This window comes from Mustela nivalis (assembly GCF_964662115.1).
Source record: "Mustela nivalis genome assembly, chromosome: X".
Classification (NCBI taxonomy): Eukaryota; Metazoa; Chordata; class Mammalia; order Carnivora; family Mustelidae; genus Mustela; species Mustela nivalis.
In genome coordinates, this window is record NC_139040.1 from 40,680,189 (window position 1) to 40,700,549 (window position 20,361).

Below are 20,361 nucleotides of genomic sequence, written 5' to 3' on the forward strand. Positions count from 1 at the left end.
AAATATTTCTATTGTGATGTAATGCTTCCTACCCATTTTAGAAATTAGATTGTCATCTGACTCACCCTAAATCTGACCCTCTCATTTGGGTCACATTAAATGTTCAGAGCTGGGCTTTGAACCACACATTTCTGCTCTTCTGACTTAGATTTGTATGAATGAATGAATGGGGTAGTAAAGAAAATATTAGAACCAAGTGATAGGGTTGGCTCTATTGAGAAAACTGAAGGTGGGTAACAGATTGGAATGAAAGGAACACAATTTTATAGAGTAAATACAGTGTTTTCCCAGGGTATAAGATCTGCATATAATGTAGTGATTTCTGTTGTCAAATATGTCTCAGGATCATGAGGAAGCTATGTGAATTGGTATAGGCTGTATGCCCAAGGAGACTACGTCTTTGTCAGGCAGGGTCCAAATAAGGTTCTGTGGAATCTGAAGCTTACACAATTTAGATGGCTTTCCTTTAAAATAATACAAAATCAATCATGATAAAGAATATTTATTTAGAATGATAACATATAACAAGTGTTAAAATTATGACTACAACAGGCAAAAATTTCAAACAAATTATAATATATATGTGTGTGTCTGTATGTTTCTTTTCACAGAAACACCACTTATGAAGCTGTACAATCTGAAATATGACAAAGTGACCATCCAAGGTGAAAGATATAATAGCTTTATTGCAAATCAAAACATCAAATTTGCAAATTTTACATAAACTTGCAGCCATGTGTACACAAAACAAAAACCCAAGAGTGACACTTGTCTCACTAAGTAACAATGCAGACAGTTTCATGTTAAGTCTTTAGCATTTATATTTATGTCAAGGTTTTAAAATAAAGTAGCTCCCCTAACATTTATTCTCACTGAAGTCTTGTTTCAAGTTAGAATAAACACTTCATTGGCTTCAAACATTAACTTTTAATTGTTTATTTTAAAACAGATTCAGATAATTGTCAACTTTGGCCAAATGGAGGCCTTATCTGTGACCCATTTCCAAATTCACAGATTCTGGTCCATCTACTCTTTCTAGTAGCCTGGAATGACTCACCAGTTGGCATTTATATTGTTGGAACCAATGTGAACTATTTTACAAATAAACCAGATGATAAAGATTGCTTGGTTTGAAACAAATGACTATGTATTCAGAGATACAAGACTCAGAACAAAGTGCTTGCATTTTCTATAGTTTATATCAAACTAGATGGCTCTTAAGCAATAGGCCTGGACTCATTCATCTAGAGTAGTCAACCATGAATACAATGACTCTAGCTGCCTTCCACATATGGTCAGAAGGCTATATTAAGATACTGTCACTGTTACTAATGAAGACAGCCAAAAGCCTGTTTTAAGAAACCATTCAGCTACTGAATAACAGACACTCTCATAAATGGAATTTCAGGGAAACATAAAATGAGCAATCCTGTTAAAGGCTGCCAAAATTATTTTCTGCATGCTGAGATGTTATTCACACACATATAGACTGCATGCAGTTAATCTATTTACTTTATTTTTGAATTAGACTGTTTTTTTTTTTTTTGCAAAGGCAATTGCAGTTAGTTATAATATATAGCAAAGCATCTCTCTATCTTTGGTTCCATGTCTTAGAGTTATTTTTTTTCCAAAAATAAATAGGCATGGCAGGAAAAATAATTCAACTATCTTAAGAGAAAACCTAATATTTTATAAAAATTAAGCAAAAAATATATAAGTGATGTCCTTTAGACTATTTTCTAATTATCTCCCTTAATATCTAACACCAGTGCAATTTTAATATTAAACTGATTGTGCACACTGTATTTAACCATACAGCAGAGACACAAAAAATGTCAAAAAACAAAACAGTACTTTCCCGTAAAAATAATTTAGGAATTATGCATTCTAAAAATGTATGGGAAAGTAGAACTGCTGATATATGTTAATAAAACTGACTTTGAAGAAGCATAAGAAAAAGAAACAAAGATGTAGTAATACTCGCAAATCTTAAAGATGGCAAAAAAAAAAAAAAAAGTGAACACAGTATCCAAACTCTCCCGTTTTTGGAAAATATATGTTAGAACTGTTCAGCGACTTTTTAAAGCTAGTATCTATGAAAGTTTCCTGTTATGGTCTGGACTCTCAAGAGATTTAATGAGCTTCATTTGTTAATGGTTTCCGTCTCTTTTCAAATAAGATTTTTGCATCAAATAATTCTCTTTCCCTACATCCTAGAGATGGTCCCTTTAGATACTTTGCTTCAGCTGCCTTATAATCTAATCCATCAACAGCAGAAATTGAACAAATGATTGCTTCTGGCAGAAGAACTTCCAGGATAAATTTAATTTTATCATCTCTTATCAGAGTCAGCATTTTTTCATCTATTTGTTTGTAGATTTCTTGTAAGTATTTCACAACCTCATCCAACTGATCTTCATCTTCAAAGTATGTTTCAATACAGGGAGTGAATCTATTTGCATTCAAAAATGACTTCAACCACCTGGACCCTTTTGTGCCTTTTAAAATGGCTAGAAGATGGTTCTCTGTTCCCTTTGCATTCACAATGAAATCCACTAGGTTCTTGTTGGCTCGGTCCCGAGCAGCCTTCATTCGGTCAGGAAGAATTTTCTGGAAGGACATTTTCTTGGTCTGGGAAGTGACAACCATCTGTTCTGCAGAATTCTCATTATGCAACTTTGGAAATAAGTTCCTAAAGGTGTCCTGTTTGATTACTTTTCTAAGTGGATAACTAATATCAGCAGCATAATATTCAAGAAAAGAACCGGCAAAAGAACCACAACCTAGTCTAACTCTGTAGTCACAAATCAGCGAGATGCACCAGTCAATACTTTCACTGTATTCCTCCCTGGCTTTATCCACTAGTGCTTGTTTCTCTTTACAATCAAATTTCTTTAATCTTCTAAAAGGCACCCTAATGCCTCTCTTTTCAGGATTCATGCTTGCCTCAACAAAAAGCACACTTGCTTTTCTCTCTTTTCTCCGGATGCTTTTCACCACTGCTGGCCAAAATGGGTATTTTTGATATTTAAACCAGACTATCATTCCTGTTTCAAATGAACGAGGTTCATAATTAAAAACAAAGCGTGGAAGTTCTTCATCTTCCTCATTGTCATCTAATATGGAAGCATCAATAGGATTTAGCTGTGCTGACTTATCAGAAGCTTGAAGTTCTTCCCCAAGTTCTTCAAAATCCAGTCTCTGAAGATTTCCTTCATTATTCCTAAGAAGGAGTGAGTAATCCAGGACACGGTTAGAGGCACTAAGTGAAACCTGACATTCCCATGAACAATGCCTGGGGGATGCCGCAGCACCTGCTTCTGATTCAACAGGTTGATTCTGGCTGGTACTTGAGCACGGATTTGAGGGACCCTCTCCTGGATCTTCAGTATTCTCTGAGAAGGTAGAGCATTCAGAGGAAACAGCCAGGGTCTCTGGGCAAATATCCTGTGCCTCCTCTTTCACAGCTTTGGGAACAATGAAGGTGTCTGATGACCAAGTCGGAGTGAACTTTTCATCTTTAACACATACATCTTCTTCTTTGATTGTGGAATACAGAGGCATAACTGCCAAGATATCAATCTTTTTCTTGCTTTCTTTTTCATCCTCATCTTCTGAAAGTGAAGGAAAAGTTTCATACCAGCTGGAGTTTTCTGATGACTTTGTTTCCATTTCACTTGCAAGAGTATCAATGGTTGCATGCACCCGCGATTTATCATCACACAGGGAATCATTATTCTCTAAATTAGCTACTGACAGGGATGTTGCATTTTCACTTCCCTCAAGACACTTTGATAAGTCTCCATCTCCTTCATGCTTCCGATACTTCTTACGAGAGGGTGAATCAGAAAGATTTTGTAAATCATTTTGAGACAGAGTAGAGGTTGCTTCTTCATCTGAACTGCTTGCTTGACTCAAATCTGTTTTTTCATTCAGAATATCCAGTGCCACTTTTAGTGACCTTTCATAGGCTGTTTCCTCTCTAGGTGGAGAACTGACTTCTGACTGTGCTTCTAGTGAGGAGACAAGGGCTTCAATTTGAGATTTATTTAGAATCTTTGTTTCTGTGCTTTCCACTTTAATTTTTTCATCCAGTGAGAGTATTTGAACTTCTAGGGAAAATGTCTTTTTTCTCTTGCTGTTTGATGACATCTCAGATCTAGATAAAACTTTTGCTGGCCATAACTGGTCTTTCCAATTGCACAGGACATACTCGGCATCCATTATGATTTAGTGTGTGCCAAAATGTTACTAGCAGAACTTGAGGTGTTTGGCTATTCTTGACACTATAGGCAATTTCTACCAAAAGCTATACTCTGACCAAAGCCTCTTTTGTCCTAGAACTACAAAGGGTACACAGCTTGTGTGGCCTGTTCTTCTCCAGCTGAATTTCCCAAGGATGCGTGAACGCGTTGCTTGAATGGGACAATATGGAGGATACTAGAATATGGAAAAGGAAAAGAAGAAAAATATCAGCAAATAAAATTATTTTGCCAAAGTAGAAGTGAGCAGCTGCAAACAAAGATGAGGTAAAAGAAAGAACAAAGTTTGGTGAGGAGAAAAATGCAACATAATGTAAGCTGGGGGAATGAGAAGTGGAGAAATGGTTTTATAATATCTCAAATTCAAGAACATGCCCTTGTTATTGCACATGAATATTAAGGAGTAAATTTGTGTACATATTTCAGAGGTTAATGAGGCTGAAGTGGTGTGTCAGGGACTCTATGTTATTACATACCATGGGACTTTGGTGCCCCTTATATTATACCTAGGGCAAGGGGACTCTACACTACGATAAAATCTCATCTGTAATTTAGATATGTTTCTTTTTCTTCTTGTTCTTATTATTTTAAATTCTCTCTGTGTGATACTGTTAATATGTTTGGTTCATGTTGAAATAATTGGTCTCAGGAATACTGTGAGGTGGGGAGAAGAGGGAAAGGAAGTAACAATTACCCTGTGTCTACTATGAGTCAGACCACAGAGCTTTGTTTGAATCCTCACATTGACCATTATGTGGATTTTTCCTTCTTTAAATATATAACTTTTTCAACAGAATTTTAATTACACTAGATATACTGTCTCATAGTTCAGAAATACAAAATATGTTTCATTGCTTTCCCTACTTCATAAAAATGGTTGTTTGGAGAATTTCGGGAAACCTGGCAAGTGCCATCTTGTGACCAAAGCCAGAACTGCAGACTCCTCAAGAAGTACAGACAGTGCCGCAATCACTATCATATCCTTCTCTAGAGAGGGTGGGAACGACATTTAGCCAGCAAGGAACTGTGTTAGGCTTCTATAATTTTTTGTTCTAGGCCCAAGGGTTTTGTTCTGTAGGATTATAACAAGATTATAATGTCTTCAATTACAATATTTCTGGCTATAAAACATACAGAAGCTTATTAAAAACTGAAATGATACAAAAAGATATATGAAAAATAAAGTACAGCTCTATACAAATATTCACTAGGAATATTTTCTATCTTTACAGAATTTTTTATGTGTATAAATGAATGCATATCACTTCAAACCATCATTAGATCTCAATTAAGAGAAGAGTTTGAACATCATTCCACACAAAAAAGTATTTTCCACTTGATTTTGTATGAATTACTTTAAATGAGGCTTTTTCCCAGCTTTGCAACATTTTATGTCAATATATTTCCCTGATGATGTAAACCAAGTAAATGAATAAATATAATAATAACATCCTAACAGTATTTTAAATAGAGAGCTTGTCTCTCCAACCACACAGGTAAATCCATTAATACTGTGACAGACATGTTTTTCTCAGCCTTGTTCCAAGTCCAGTAGTAGCATACATACCTGTCATTAACCTACATATTTAATTTTAAGAGAGCTCATATGATAAATACTATGTTATAATTTGCTTTGTTCACGTCATCCTATTTCTCAGACATTTCAAATCACTAGATGTAGAAGTTCATGTTTCTATTCCCCAGATAAACAGTATTCTGTTGTATGATTAAATCAAGCTGGATAATCATTTTAAGAAGTGCTTATAGAAACAAACCACTCTTCCTCTCTGTCAGACCACAGCCCTGTTGACCATAGCCATATCTGTGGTCTGGAAGAATGAGTTGCAAGGAGGACACATGCAGGACTGTAGCAGACACAGCAGCCAGGTTACATGGCTTCTGATTAGGTCTAGAAAAATTTCCCCTATCAGCAAAAAACAAGGTATGTTTGCATGTCTGCATGTGTCTATGAATTCTTATGTGTTTGAAACAAAATGGATATGTTGTTTCAGCTTTATTTTTCTTTCATGATTATAAAAATTATCATGGGAAATCTACTTTAAAAATGCTGAAACAGACTGAAAAATAACATTAAAATAGTAACCTGGCCACCCAGAAATGCTAACATCTTTTATTTTCTCCCAAATTTTCTTCTACTCACACATATATACACGCATGGGTATGTGCAAATGGCTTCACTCATCTACATACATGTTCCCCTTTCCATACTCATGTGCAGATGACAAATACATAATCTTTCTATATGGCAATCTATTTAAAGTATTTTCCCCCAAGCTGTCAAATATTTTTATCTATCATGTTTTGTGTGTAGATTAATAAATACCTAAAAAGTCAAAGAATAACAGAATGTCTAACAATATAAACATGGACTATCAAGTCAATAAATTAACAATATAAACATGGAATATCAAGTCAGTAAATTAGCATGAACGGCTATGCAGCACAGAAGCCTTAATATAGAGACTGTAATCTGATCACCCCTTCTCTTACTGTGGACTTCTAAAGCATTGGGAGATAAAAAATTTCCAAAGGATCAATTCCTTCAAAACACCAGCAGTTCTCTCAAAAGCATATACCCTCCCCACCACTCTAAGACCACCCTCCCTATTTTCCTCATCTTTACTCCAGGGTCCTGAGAAGTCCCTAGAAAATAACTAGCTTTCAGACAGCCATTACCTTGAAGCTTCTTGTCAGCTGCAGACTGGTGAAATACAGCTCCTCCCCCAAGACTGGCCCGGCACAGCTTACTTCCAAGCTTCTCAAAGAATGCTCCGCCCCCTCCCTGTGATAGGAATGACAGAAGGCACTTCCCTGAATCAGAGAAGGGAGAATTGCCAAATTAAACTGCTGAAGTATGAAAGGGTAGAAATTGTTTATTTTCCCAAAAAGTTTAAAGTGAAATGGCAAGTGTCCATTTAATTTCCATTCAAGTCTGAGGGTGTGTGATATTTTGATAAAAAGAGGTTAGCAACCACTTTGTTAAAAAACAAAAGACTAGTTTAAAATATTCCTAACATATTTTTTACCTTGCTTTTGCTGGCACCTTACCTTTACAGGTAAATTTTACAACCCAGCTGATAAACCTCCGTTAAGATAGCTCATTTAGATTGTGACTGGGAATGCACTAAAATAGTACATATTTTAGAGAGAATGGTTTCTTTACAATTTTTTTTTTCAGTTTCTAGAACATGGCAAGTCTTTCCTTTTATTCAGTTCTTCTGCTAAGTGCTTTAGGAAAGTTTCATAGAATTCTTCACAAACATGGCTACTTTTGACTAAAGTCAGAAAAATGCCTGGTTTGGCAGGAAAGTACCCATTTTATATACCTTCATCAATAATTGGAAATTCCTTCTTATATTTTGTTGGTATTTTTCACTCAGGCTATTCAATGTGGGGATAACTAAATTTTCAAAATTTACATGTCTTTATTTATATGTCTGAAATGTATTTTGTAAATTTTGTTCATTAAAATTCTCCTGTGTTGAATTTAAATTTAGATTTCTGGTTTAACTTAGAAAGCCATTTTCTATATAATTAGTGATAATTTTGGGAATGAAGACATTTAAGGATGAAGTGTTTTATTTGGCTTCTGTATCATATAACATAGAATATATGTATTATAAAAATCCACTTTTATATAAGCTTTAATAGTGGAACAATAAGTACCAATAAATTAATGAAGATCATCTCTAGACTGGCGTATTATTGAGGGCTCTAATAATTAAAGTATGTAATGTTCTGTACTCTAAACAACCCCTAAATCTCAGAGGCTTGTCACAGAAGTTTGTTTTCCTGATGTCAACGTACAATGTAGGTCATTGAGTGTCTAGAATGGGAGGGATCACTCTTCCTAGCAGTCATTAAGAGATTCAAACTTCTTCCATGACTGTACCATCTTCTTTAGCCTTGAAGTCCTCCACTGCATTTTTTGCAGCTGGCTAACAATCTTATGAAGAGGGAGGCTGGAGAATCTTGTGGCAGGTTTTAGGGGTAGGGCTAGCAAACATCACTGCTGGTCACAGTCAACTAGATAACCCAGCCATAGAGGCCAGGGAAAGGAGTCTCACTGTGACCCAGGACGAAAATGAAACAGAGTTTGGTGAATCCCATAGCATTCTCTCTGCCACAAGTTTTCCCTTTCAATCTTTTATAGATTTCCTTTATTTGTAAAAAAAAAAAAATTTTTTTTACAACCATGTATCATAGTTATAATGACTGGTACAGAAACTTTTAGTTTCTCACGCTAAGTCTACTGTTTGCATTCATCCTCATTTGCAGAACCCCAGTTGCATTCAGGATGCAGTGTAAACTCTTAAAACATTACTTTTCCAAGATTCCCTTACTATATAAGCTACTTTCAAATGACAAAATTTCTTGCCAAAGAATGTATGGAGAAATATTTGTAAAGGTTCTAGAGAAGGTACCTCCAAATGCAGTAAAGAGTCAACTAAGGCTTTTTTCACGTTCCCTCTTTCTCTTGCTTCCCCCTTAGGAGCTGACCATGATAGAATTCAAATAGTCATTCTGGACCAAATTACTTAGAAAAAGAATGCAACTCACTAGGGATGGAAGATCCTGAACCCCTGAATAATGGGGCCAGCTCCTTGCAAACACTTTTTAACTCAGTGACAAAATAAACTCCATCTTACCTAAGTCACTGTTTTCCAGTCTCTCTTTCTAGTAGTAGAACAAAATAGTGGATCTTGCAATCATTAACAAAAGTAGTATCATTTGTATTACAGAACTAATCTTTTCAAAGCTTTCAAAGTATTACTATATAATTTAAAGATGATTATCAGGTCAATGTAAATATGTCTTTATTTAAATAAAGATATATATTCAGTTATATGTTTTATAATGAAATATTTCTTATTCTGTCTTCTCATTTCACATGTTTGGAAAAAGAAACAAATGCAAATAAAGTACAGACATTACATCAAAACCCTAATTTCTTTCATTTGTCTATTTTCTATATTGCACATATATCAGGAAATGCTAATTTACTATTTTCCAAACAAAATGCAAAGGGGAAAAAATTTTTTTGGATTATATTTTGTATTTCACTGTTCTGTAGAAATAAGAGGAGAAGGATGATAACCAATAATAATAAAGCCTGTTATTACTACTATTATAATGAAGATAAATACTAATTATAGATCTAATAGTATCTAAACCTGTTCTTAACACTTGACACATTATCTCATTTAATAATTAGATAGTTATTTCATGGAAGAGAGCCCCGTAACCAATTCATTTTTGCCTAAGAACAGTAGTATTATTCATAATAATGACAAAGATTGTAGAAGCCAAAAATGTTTCTAATCATGTGCCATATGCTCTGTCGGGATCTCTGTATACACCATCTCCGTTGATCCATGAACTCTTATTAAGTGGGTATGATGAATATTCCCATTTCAGAGGTAAGGCTTTAGAGGTTAATGACATTTACCAGCATATCTAGAGAGCATGTGGTGCACAGAACGTTAATCCAGGTACTTTGACTTCAGAATCCATGCTCTTAATCACTAAGATACACTGTACCTACCTCACTGCAAATAAAAACTGTATGTAAATGTGCCTGGATGAATAGGTGAGTTAATTAATGAATTTGAAATGCTTATGTAATGGGAGTCATGGAACTTAAAATTCCGTACCTGGTTGTGCATCTAATTTAACATAAAATTATCTTATACAACCTAATATAATCATAAGAATGATTACCATCATGTTTGCTGAAGTCTATTGATTAGAAACAAGTCACAGGATCTATCCACAATTCTCAAGAGGGGGAATTACAGAAGGAGGTGAGCCACCTTGGTTGTGTCTGCCACAATACTGTATGATTCCATTTATAGACATTTTCAAAAAGAGAAAAGTATAATGATGACCATATGATCATTGACTGTCAGGAATTACAGATGGGGGAGGGTGTGGCAATATACAAGAACAGCACAGAAAGTTGTGGGGTGATGAAACTCTTCTGTATTCTGACGGTGGTACTCATTATATGAATGAATCTATACATGTGTAAAATCCAAAGAAGTGTATACAAAGAAGTCATGTATTACATATGATACTATAAAATGATTTTAACTAATAATAATTAAAAAAAATAAATTTAAGTAGAAACATTTCATAAACATAATAAAATCCATTTATGAATATGCTTTAGAAACTATCTGCTTCTTTCTAAAGCATATTTAATAACAAAGAAAACAAAAATAACCCATACATAACATTATTAGAAAGTACCACTTCCACTTCCACTTAAGATATGAAAAAGCACAAGAGAATGTCACCCATAAATAAACAATGATAAAAATCTAGATAATCTACAAAACTGTAACATTCCTTGAGCCCATCGGAGAACTCTGGTAAACTGACTTACAGAGGGTGACAAGCCCCATTAAAGGACACATGTACTGCTTTACTTTTGGCAAAGCATGGGGCAGAGATGGCTGTCATGCAAGCAGGTAAAAAGAAATCAGCTGAAATTTTAATGAATTCTTAAATTCTTAATGGGCTAGTATAGTTTGGAATACCTGGCATCCCAGATACTTATACACTCACTCACTGCCAAGTTCTTTTTCAGTCCTTAACCAGAAACACATAACTAGGGCCAAAGCAGGAGATCAAAAAGAGCCCATATCAGTGGTTGAGGTAGGTAGAGGGCAAAAAGCTATTGCTGGCAGACAGACACACAGCACCATACACTTATCCAAACCCTTCAATTATGAAAAGCAAAAGCCTTAAGTCACCAGAAGAGAAGCAAGAAACCTTTCCCTCCTGGGTACAGGTAAAAAGCCACTGCTTCTGGGGGAAGAGTAGAAGCAAAACCCATGTATCCAGGAAGGGAGAGACAGGAAACCTTCCTATCCCCAGGACAAAAGCAAAGATCCTTTGCTGCTGGATGGGTAGGGAGTGAAGTAGAAGTAAAAAACTTCTGCCCCATGCCCCATGCTAAAAGACCTCAAAAGAAATTTGGGGTAGCAATTCTCATATCAGACAAATTAGATTTTAAGCTAAAGACTGTAATTAGAAATACAGAAAGACACTATATCCTTCTTAAAGGGTCTATCCAACAAGAAGATCTCACACTTGTAAATGTCTATGCCCCCAACATGGGAGCAGTCAACTACATAAGCCAACAGTTAACAAAAATAAAGAGACATATTGATAAGAATACATTAATAGTAGGAGACTTCATCATGCCACTCTCAGCAATAGATCAACTAAGCAGAAAATCAACAAAGAAACAAGAGTTTTGAATGACACACTGCACCAGATGGACCTAATAGAAATATATAGAACATTCCACCCTCAAACAACAGAACACTCATTCTTCTCGTGAGCAAATGAAACTTTCTCCAGAACAGACCACATACTGGGTCACAAATCAGTTCTCAACTGATACCAAAAGATTGAAATTATTCCCTGCATATTCTCAGACTACAATGTTTTGAAACTGGAACTCAATCACAAGAAAAAGTTTGGAAGAAATTCAAACACTTGGAAGCTGAAGACCATCCTGCTCAAGAATGTTTGGGTCAACCAGGAAATCAAAGAAGAACTTAAATAATTTGTAGAAACCAATGAGAATGAAGACACATCAGTTCAAAACCTATGGGATACAGCAAAGGTGATCCTAAGAGGAAAATACATAGCCATCCAAGCCTCACTCAAAAAAAAAAGAAAGAAAAATTTTGAATACACAAACTCTCTTTACACCTTAAAGATCTGGAAAATCAACAAATTAAACCTAATCTATGGATGAGAAGGGAAATAATTAAGATTAGAGCAGAGATCAATGAATTAGAAACCAGAAATACAGTAGAAACCATCAACTAAACTAGAAGCTGGTTCTTTGAAAGAAGTAATAAGATTATAAACCACTGGCCAGACTTACCCAAAAGAAAAGAGAAAGGACCCATATTGATGAAATTATGGATGAAAGGGGAGAGATCACTACCAACACCAAGAAAATAAAAACAATTTTCAGAAATTATTATTGACAGCTACATGCCAATAAATTAAGCAACCTGGAAGAAATGGATACATTCCTGAAAACCTATAAACTACCAAGACTGAAACAAGAAGAAACTGATGATGTGAATAGACCAATAACCAGTAATGAGATTGAAGCACTGATCAAAAATCTCCCAAAACACAACAGCCCAGGACCTGATGGATTCCCTGGGGAATTCTACCAAACATTCGAAGAAGAAATAATACCTATTCTCCTGAAGCTGTTTCAAAAAATAGAATCAGAAGGAAAACCTCCAGACTCTTTTTATGAGGACAGCATTATCTTGATCCCAAAACCAGATAAAGACACCACCAACAAGGAGAATTTCAGACCAATATCCCTGATGAATATGGATGCCAAGATTCTCAACAAGATCCTAGCTAATAGGATTCAACAGTACATTAAAAGGATTATCCACCACAACCACAACCAGGTGGGATTTATCCCTGGGATGCAAGGTTGGTTCAACATTTGCAAATCAATCAATGTGATAGAACACATAAGTAGGAGGAGACAAGAATCACATGGTCCCCTCAATTGATGCAGAAAAAGCATTTGACAAAATAAAGCCTCTTTTCCTAATTAAAACTCTTCACAATATGTAGATAGAGGGAACATTCCTCAATTTCATAAAATCCATCTAAGAAAGACCCTGAGCAAATATAATTCTGAGTGGGGAAAAGCTGAGAGCCTTTTCCTTAAGATCAGGAACATGACAAGGATGCCCACTCTTGACACTATTGTTCAACATAGTACTAGAAGGTCTAGCAACAGCAATCAGAGAACAAAAGAAATAAAAGGTATTCGAATTGTCAAGGAAGAGGTCAAACTCTCTCTCTTTGCAAATGACACAATACTTTATATGTAAAACCCAGAAGACTCTAACCCCAAATGGTTAGAACTCATACAGCAATTCAGAAATGTGACAGGATACAAAATCAGTGCACAGAAATAAGCTGTTTTCTTATATATCAACAATGTAACTGTACAAAGAGAGATTAGAGAATCAATCCCATTTACAATAGCACCAAAAACCATAAGATACCTTGGAATAAACCTAGCCAAAGGATCTATATTCTAGGAACTACAGAACACTCATGAAAGAAATTGAAGAAGACACAAAAAGGTGGGGAAACATTTCATGCTCATAGATTGGAAGAATAAACGCTGTTAAAATGTCTATGTTGCCCAGAGTAATCTATACTTTCAATGCCATCCTGATGAAAATACCAATGACATTTCTCAAAATGCTGAAACAAACAATCCTAAAATTTTTATGGAACCAGAAAAGACCTTGAACCATCAAGGAAATGTTAAAAACAACAATGACAATAACAACAACAAGAACAACAACGCTGGGGGTATCTGTTGCTTAATTTCAAGCTCTATTACAAAGCTGTGATCATCAAGACAGCATGGTACTGGCACAAAAACAGACACATAGACCAATGGAACAGAATAGAAAGCCCAGACATGGTCCCCCAACTCTACTGTCAAATAATCTTCAACAAAGCAGGAAAAAATATCCAATGGAAAAAAAAGAAAGTCTCTTCAGTAAATGGTGCTGGGAAAATTGAACAGCTATATACAGAGGAGTGAAACTTGATCATTCCCTCACACCACACACAAAGATAAACTCAAAATGGATGAAAGACCTCAATGTGAGACAGGAATCCATCAAAACTCTAGAAGAGAACATAGGCAGTAGCTCAGCCACAGCAATTTCCTTCAAGACACGTCTCCAAAGGCAAGGGAAACAAAAACAAAAATGAAACTTTGGGGACTTCATCAAGATAAAAAGCTTCTGCACAGCAAAGGAAATAGTCAACAAAACAGAGGCAACCCATGGAATGGGAGAAGATATTTGTGAATGATACTGTAGATAAAGTGCTGATAGCCAAGATCTATAAAGAACTTCTCAAACTCAACACCCAAAAAACAAATAATCAAGTCAAGAAATGGGCAGAAGACATGAACAGACACTTCAGTGAAAACATACAAATGGCCAACAGACACATGAAAAAATGTTCAACATCATTAGCCACCAGGGAAATTTAAATCAAAACCACATTGAGATACCACCTTATACATGTCAGAATGGTAAAAAAATTGACAAAGCAAGAAACAATAAGGGTTGGAGAGGTTGTGGAGAAATGGGGACCCTCTTACACTGTTGGTAGGAATGCAAGTTGGTACAGCCACTTCTGAAAACATTGTGGAGGATCCTCAAAATGTTAAAAATAGAGCTACCCTATGACACAGCAATTGCACTACTGGGTATTTACCCCAAAGATAAAGATGTAGTGAAAAGAAGGGCCACATGTACCCCAATGTCCATAGCAGCAATGTCCACAATAGCCCAACTATGGGAAGATCTGAGATGTCTATCAACAGACAAATGGATAAAGAAGATGTGGTCCATACACACATGGAATATTATTCGGCCATCAGAAAGGATGAATACCCAACCTTTGCATCAACATGGATGGGACTAGAGGAGATTATGCTAAGTGAAATAAGTCAAGTACAGAAAGTCAATTATCATATAGTTTCACTTACTTGTGGAACATAAAGGAATAGCACAGAGGACATTAGGAGAAGGAAGGGAAAAATGAAGGGGGAGAAATCAGAGTGGGAATGAACCATGAGAGACTATGGACTCCAAGAAACAAACTGAGGGTTTTAGAGGGTAGGGGGTAGGGGGATGGTTGAGCCCAGTGATGGGTATTAAGGAGGGCACATATTGCATGGAGCACCAGGTATTATACGGAAACAATGAAGCGTGGAACACTACATCCAAAACTAATAACATACTGTATGGTGACTAACAAAACATAATAACATAAATTAAAAACAAAACAAAACAAAACCTCTGCCCCTGAGGTGGGGTACGAAACCCTTAGTTAGGTTTAGGGTCCTACATGAATAAAAGCAGGGGTCAGCTACTGATGAGGAAGGGGCAAGATATATCTCTTGCCAAAGACCAACTCCAGGTACAAATCAGAGGTTAGCTAATAATAAAAAATTTAGCTAATAAGCTAAAATAATGTACCCTATGCAAGAGAGATGACAATAGTGAAAAAAGGTAAAGTAAAAAAAGAAGGATACAATCTACAATATATTTTGATATCAGCATTAACCTGATACCAAAACTGGAAAAAGAACCATAACAAGTAAACTGCAGATCCATATCTCTCATAAACAAACAAATGGATCCAATGATATTAATTAGGTATAGAAATGATGTAGAATATTATCTAGAAAAAGGCCAATTATATGGAAAAAGGATAATATATCATGCCCAAATGGAGTTTATCCTGGGAATGTAAAGATAGTTATACATTTGCAAATCAATGTAATTTACCATATCCGTATTACAGACCAAAGGGGGAAAAGAAGATCATCTCAACTGATGCAGAAAAAGCATCTTATGTAATGCTATAGGCACTCATGATAAAAAAAACTAAAAAAACTGGGAATTAAAAGGATCTTTCTCAATATGATCAAGGATATCTATTAAAAAGCCTGAAGTTAACATCATACTTAATGATGATATATGGAAAGTTCTTCCCCTAACATCAGGAACAAGGAAAGGATGTATACTCTCACCAATACTATTCAACACTATATTGGAGATACTAGCCAATACAGTAATGCCTGAAAAGTAATTTAAGGGCATACATATTGGAAAGGAGGACATAAAACTGTCTTTATTTGCAAACATGATGATCCATGTAGACAACTCCCCCCAAAAGCTATTAGACCTAATAAGGTAGTTTATCAGTATCAGCAGATGTAAGGTCAATATAAAACAATTTATTTCTTTTAAAAAAAGATTTTATTTATTTATTTATTTGACAGACAGAGATCACAAGCAAGCAGAGAGAGAGAGAGGAGGGAGCAGGCTTCCCATTGAGCAGAGAGCCCGATGCAGGGCTCGATCCCAGGACCCTGGGATCATGACCTGAGCCAAAGGCAGAGGCTTTAACCTACTGAGCCGCCCAGGTGCCCCAATTTATTTCTATATAGTGACGTTTGGAAGTTTTTTTTTTTAAGATTTTATTTATTTATTTGACAGAGAAAGACACAGCGAGAGAGGGAACACAAGCAAGGGGAGTGGGAGAGGGAGAAGGAGGCTTGCCGCACAGTAGGGAGAATGATGCAGGGCTGGATCATGACCTGAGCCAAAGGCAGATGCTTAATGACTGAGCCACCCAGGTGCCCCTAAAGTTTGGAAGTTTTATGAAGTACCATTTATAATATCATAAAAAAAACACTAGGAAATACTAAGGTAAGACAAATCTAACAAATATGTGTACATTTGTATGCTGAAGACCTCAAAAAATTGATGAAAGATATCAAAGAAGACCTAAATAAATGAAGAAATATATCATGTTCACTGACTGACAGATTAACTATTTTTAGGATGTAACTTCCCTCCAAACATATCTGTTGAATCATTGCAATCTCAACCGAAATCTCAGAAGACTTTTTGAAGAAATTGAAAAGATATCTGTACAGTGTACATGGAAAAATAATGGAACTAGAATAGGCAGACCACTTTTGGGATAGAAATACCAAAGTGGAAAATTCATGCTATCTGATTTTAAGACTACAGCTATCAAGGGGGCCTGGGTGATTCAGTCAGTTAAGTATCTGACTCTTAATTTTGGCTCAGGCTGTGACCTCAGGGTCATGAGATTGAGCCCTGCATCAGGCTCTCCCCTGGGTGTGGAGCCTGCTTAAGATTCTCTCTCCCTCTGCTCTTCCCCTCCCCTAAAAAGTTGACTATAGCATTCAAGTACATTATTAGTTATCAATTATTAATCATTATAGTGTATTATATTATAAAATAGATTGTATACTATAAAATAGATGTACAGATAAATAGAACACACATAGACCAGCAAATGTGGTCAATAGATTTTTGACAATGGTAATTAAAAGGAGAAATGGTCTTTTCAAAAAATAGTGTTGGAAAAATTGGACATTATAGGTAAAAATATTCATCTTGGCCCCTTACCTAAGACCATATAAAAAATTGATGAATTGGACTTGAAAACTCTTAAAAATACAAAATGAAAATCCACAGGAGGTTATATTTGCAAAACACATATCTAATAAAGAACCTTTATCCAGAATATATATCCAGTAATAAGATTAACATCCCAGTAAAAAATGGACCCCCAATTTAAATCAAAATCAAAGAAGGTATATGAATATCAAATAAACACATTGAAAGATGCTCAACACTATTAATAATTAAGGATATGTAAGCAAAACCACAGTAAGACATCCCTAACACTTTTATAAGAATGGCTTATATTAAAAAGAGAAAAAACCAGGGTGCCTGGGTGGCTCAGTGGGTTAAGCCTCTGCCTTTGGCTCAGGTTGTGATCTCAGGGTCCTGGGATTGAGCCCCACATTGGGGTCTCTGCTCAGTGGGAAGCCTGCTTCTCCATCTCTCTCTGCCTGCCTCTCTGCCTACTTGTGATCTCTGTCTGTCAAATAAATAAATAAAATCTTTAAAAAAAAAAGAGAGAGAGAGAGAAAACCTGACAGTATCAACTGCTGGCAATGACGCAGAGCTACTAGAATGCATACACCGCTGATGAACATACAAGATCTCAGAGCTAATTTATAAAACAGTATGGCAGTTTCTAATATAGTTGGACATAGGCTTACCAGGTAATCCAGGAATTCCACTCCTGGGTATTTATCCAAGAGAAATAAAAATTTATGAACAGACATAGATCTGTTCTGGAATGTTTATAACAACTTTAATCATAATTACTAAAATTATAAATCTACTTATAAGTAGATACACAAATTGTAGAAAAACAGAATAACAAAGTACTGATACATACTTCAATATGGGTAAACACCAGAAACATCATGCTTAGTGAAAGAAACAAGATGTAAAAAAACTATATATTATATGACTCCATGTATAAGATATTTTGGAAAATAAAAACCTGTAGGGACAAAAATTAGATCAGTGGTCATCAGGAATGAGGGTAAAAAGTACTGACTACAATGCTGCAAGAGGGAACATTTTGGAATTATATCTATAGCCTGATTCTATTGGTTATTACATGACTACAGACCTTTGACAAAACCCATCAAACTATACATCTAAAACAGTGAATTTAACTCCATGTAAATCATATCTCAATAAACCTGAGCCTTAACAAGGCATTCAAAATCAGAATATAACCAATATAAGAAGTTTGTATTTCACTGTGAGAATGATGGGAATACATATAAGAGTTTGATTTGTACTTTGGGTCACGAATACCAGCATAGATTGTGGGTACCACGAGATATGTATAAAAATTTTTTCTGGAGGGTACAAAGAATATGTTAGAAATTTAATTTTTTAAATATCTTTAATTTTTGCTAACTTATATTTCTGAACTCACTTTAAAATACTGGGCAGTTACCTAAGACACATGACTTTTAATACAGTTATGTATCTCTTTCTATAAATTTATATACTCACTAAATATCCCTTCATTAGAAGTTAGTTAACACAGGATAAATGTCAAGAATCCAGATGACATCAGCACCTTACAGTTTGTGAAACTTATCCTCATTAGCAGAGTCTTTAACTACACTGAAGTTTTCACATGCCACTCAACTAGGTGAATGGAAGGAAAGGAAGGAGTAGAAGCCTAAGTGTCATAATCTGGATATAGAGATATGGTTAAGAATTACGTCCCCAGTGAGAAAGTAGAAGCCAAGGGAGAGATAGTGTGGCTTGAGAATAAACAAATATCAATATCTTTAGTGTATAAGGTTTATATAAAAGAGTAGAAATTGTTCAGTTAGAACACTTGTAAAAACCATGAGGGAGCCATGAGCACTGTAAAGCAAGGAATTATAGATAATTCATGGATATACAAAATATCGAATGACCCCTAAGGCATAGGCACAAACAAATAACAGAAACTGGTGATAAACAAAGTTAAAATCTTATTATTAATGTTCTTTGGCTGAACGTCAGCCCACCTGAATAGGAAGAACATCAGAAGAAAGTTTGCTAAGAATGAATATGCCAGGTAAGAAAAAGGCTAGCCAGAGAGTGAATCAAGGCCAGAGACAAAAAGATTTCATAATCTCTGGCCAAATGTATGTGAACAGACAGAGAGGGGAAAAAAGAAAAAAGTACCATCAGTGACCTAGAGATCACAAGAAGATAAAGCTGCCATGTCTGGAGATTTTGTATTCCCCGGGTAATGCTAATACCTACATGGTGCCAATGGCTGAAGCTGCTAGGAAATTAAGATTCAGAATGATGGAATGGAAAATATATTAAAAGAAATAAAATAAAGGTTGATGAGAATGTCACAACTTTATCATTAGAGCATGTAGTAAACAGAGCTTTACTACAATCTTCTTGGAATTAATAAAAAAAGGGACTGGTTAAAATAATTTGTAAATGTTCAGTAACAGTTGAAGTGTGAAGCAAGGAGTAGGTAAGAACACCAGAAAGGCAAAATAAAAGAAGTTCAAAATGAATCACTGAAGATCTGAACATGTGTGTGATTGATTGGTATATCTGGATATAGACTAGAAATCAATCAGTGAACTCTGAATCATTTAGAAAAATCCTTAGGTCATTGAGCTGTGTCTGACTTCCCAGCTAACCACAAAAACTGTGATTTTAGAGGCCTCTACTGCCTCAGGGCTACAAATAATTTTTTTGCATTCAGTGCTTAAACCTCCTGAAAACTTGTGAGGAAGGTTAGTAATTGATTTTGAATGGGAGATAAGAAATATTCACATAAATGAGGGAGTAAGAAAATAGTCACTAAAGACAAGGTGAAGAGAAGAGAATAAGCAAAAGGATCTCTTCTGTCAAAGGAGAAGGAAGGTGGACAATGAAAATGGAGAAGACATACAAAAAGATGAATATATGCCTGGCACCAAAGAAATGTGGTTGGGGGAAAATATGTGAAAATTCAATGAATGAGAAGTAATTCTATAATGTCCTACTATGTAATACTTATTATAGCTATTACATAAAAGAAATGAATGAGGGTGTGTATG

At 35.5% G+C, this 20,361-nt stretch overlaps 1 protein-coding gene across 16 annotated transcripts in view; it reads right to left on the reverse strand.

Moving 5' to 3' along the window:
- Positions 1 to 666: 666 nt before the first annotated feature.
- Positions 667 to 20,361, reverse strand: part of PWWP3B (PWWP domain containing 3B) — a 29,945-nt gene continuing 10,250 nt past the window's right edge. For all 16 annotated transcript variants that reach the window (XM_082717369.1, XM_082717366.1, XM_082717367.1 and 13 more), the window contains 2 exons: positions 6,960 to 7,094; positions 667 to 4,440 (listed from right to left, as the gene is read on the reverse strand). In XM_082717369.1, the coding sequence (XP_082573495.1) occupies positions 2,134 to 4,224 (2,091 nt within the window). In that variant the 5' untranslated portion in view covers positions 4,225 to 4,440; positions 6,960 to 7,094 and the 3' untranslated portion in view covers positions 667 to 2,133. The remainder of the gene's footprint in view (positions 4,441 to 6,959; positions 7,095 to 20,361) is intronic.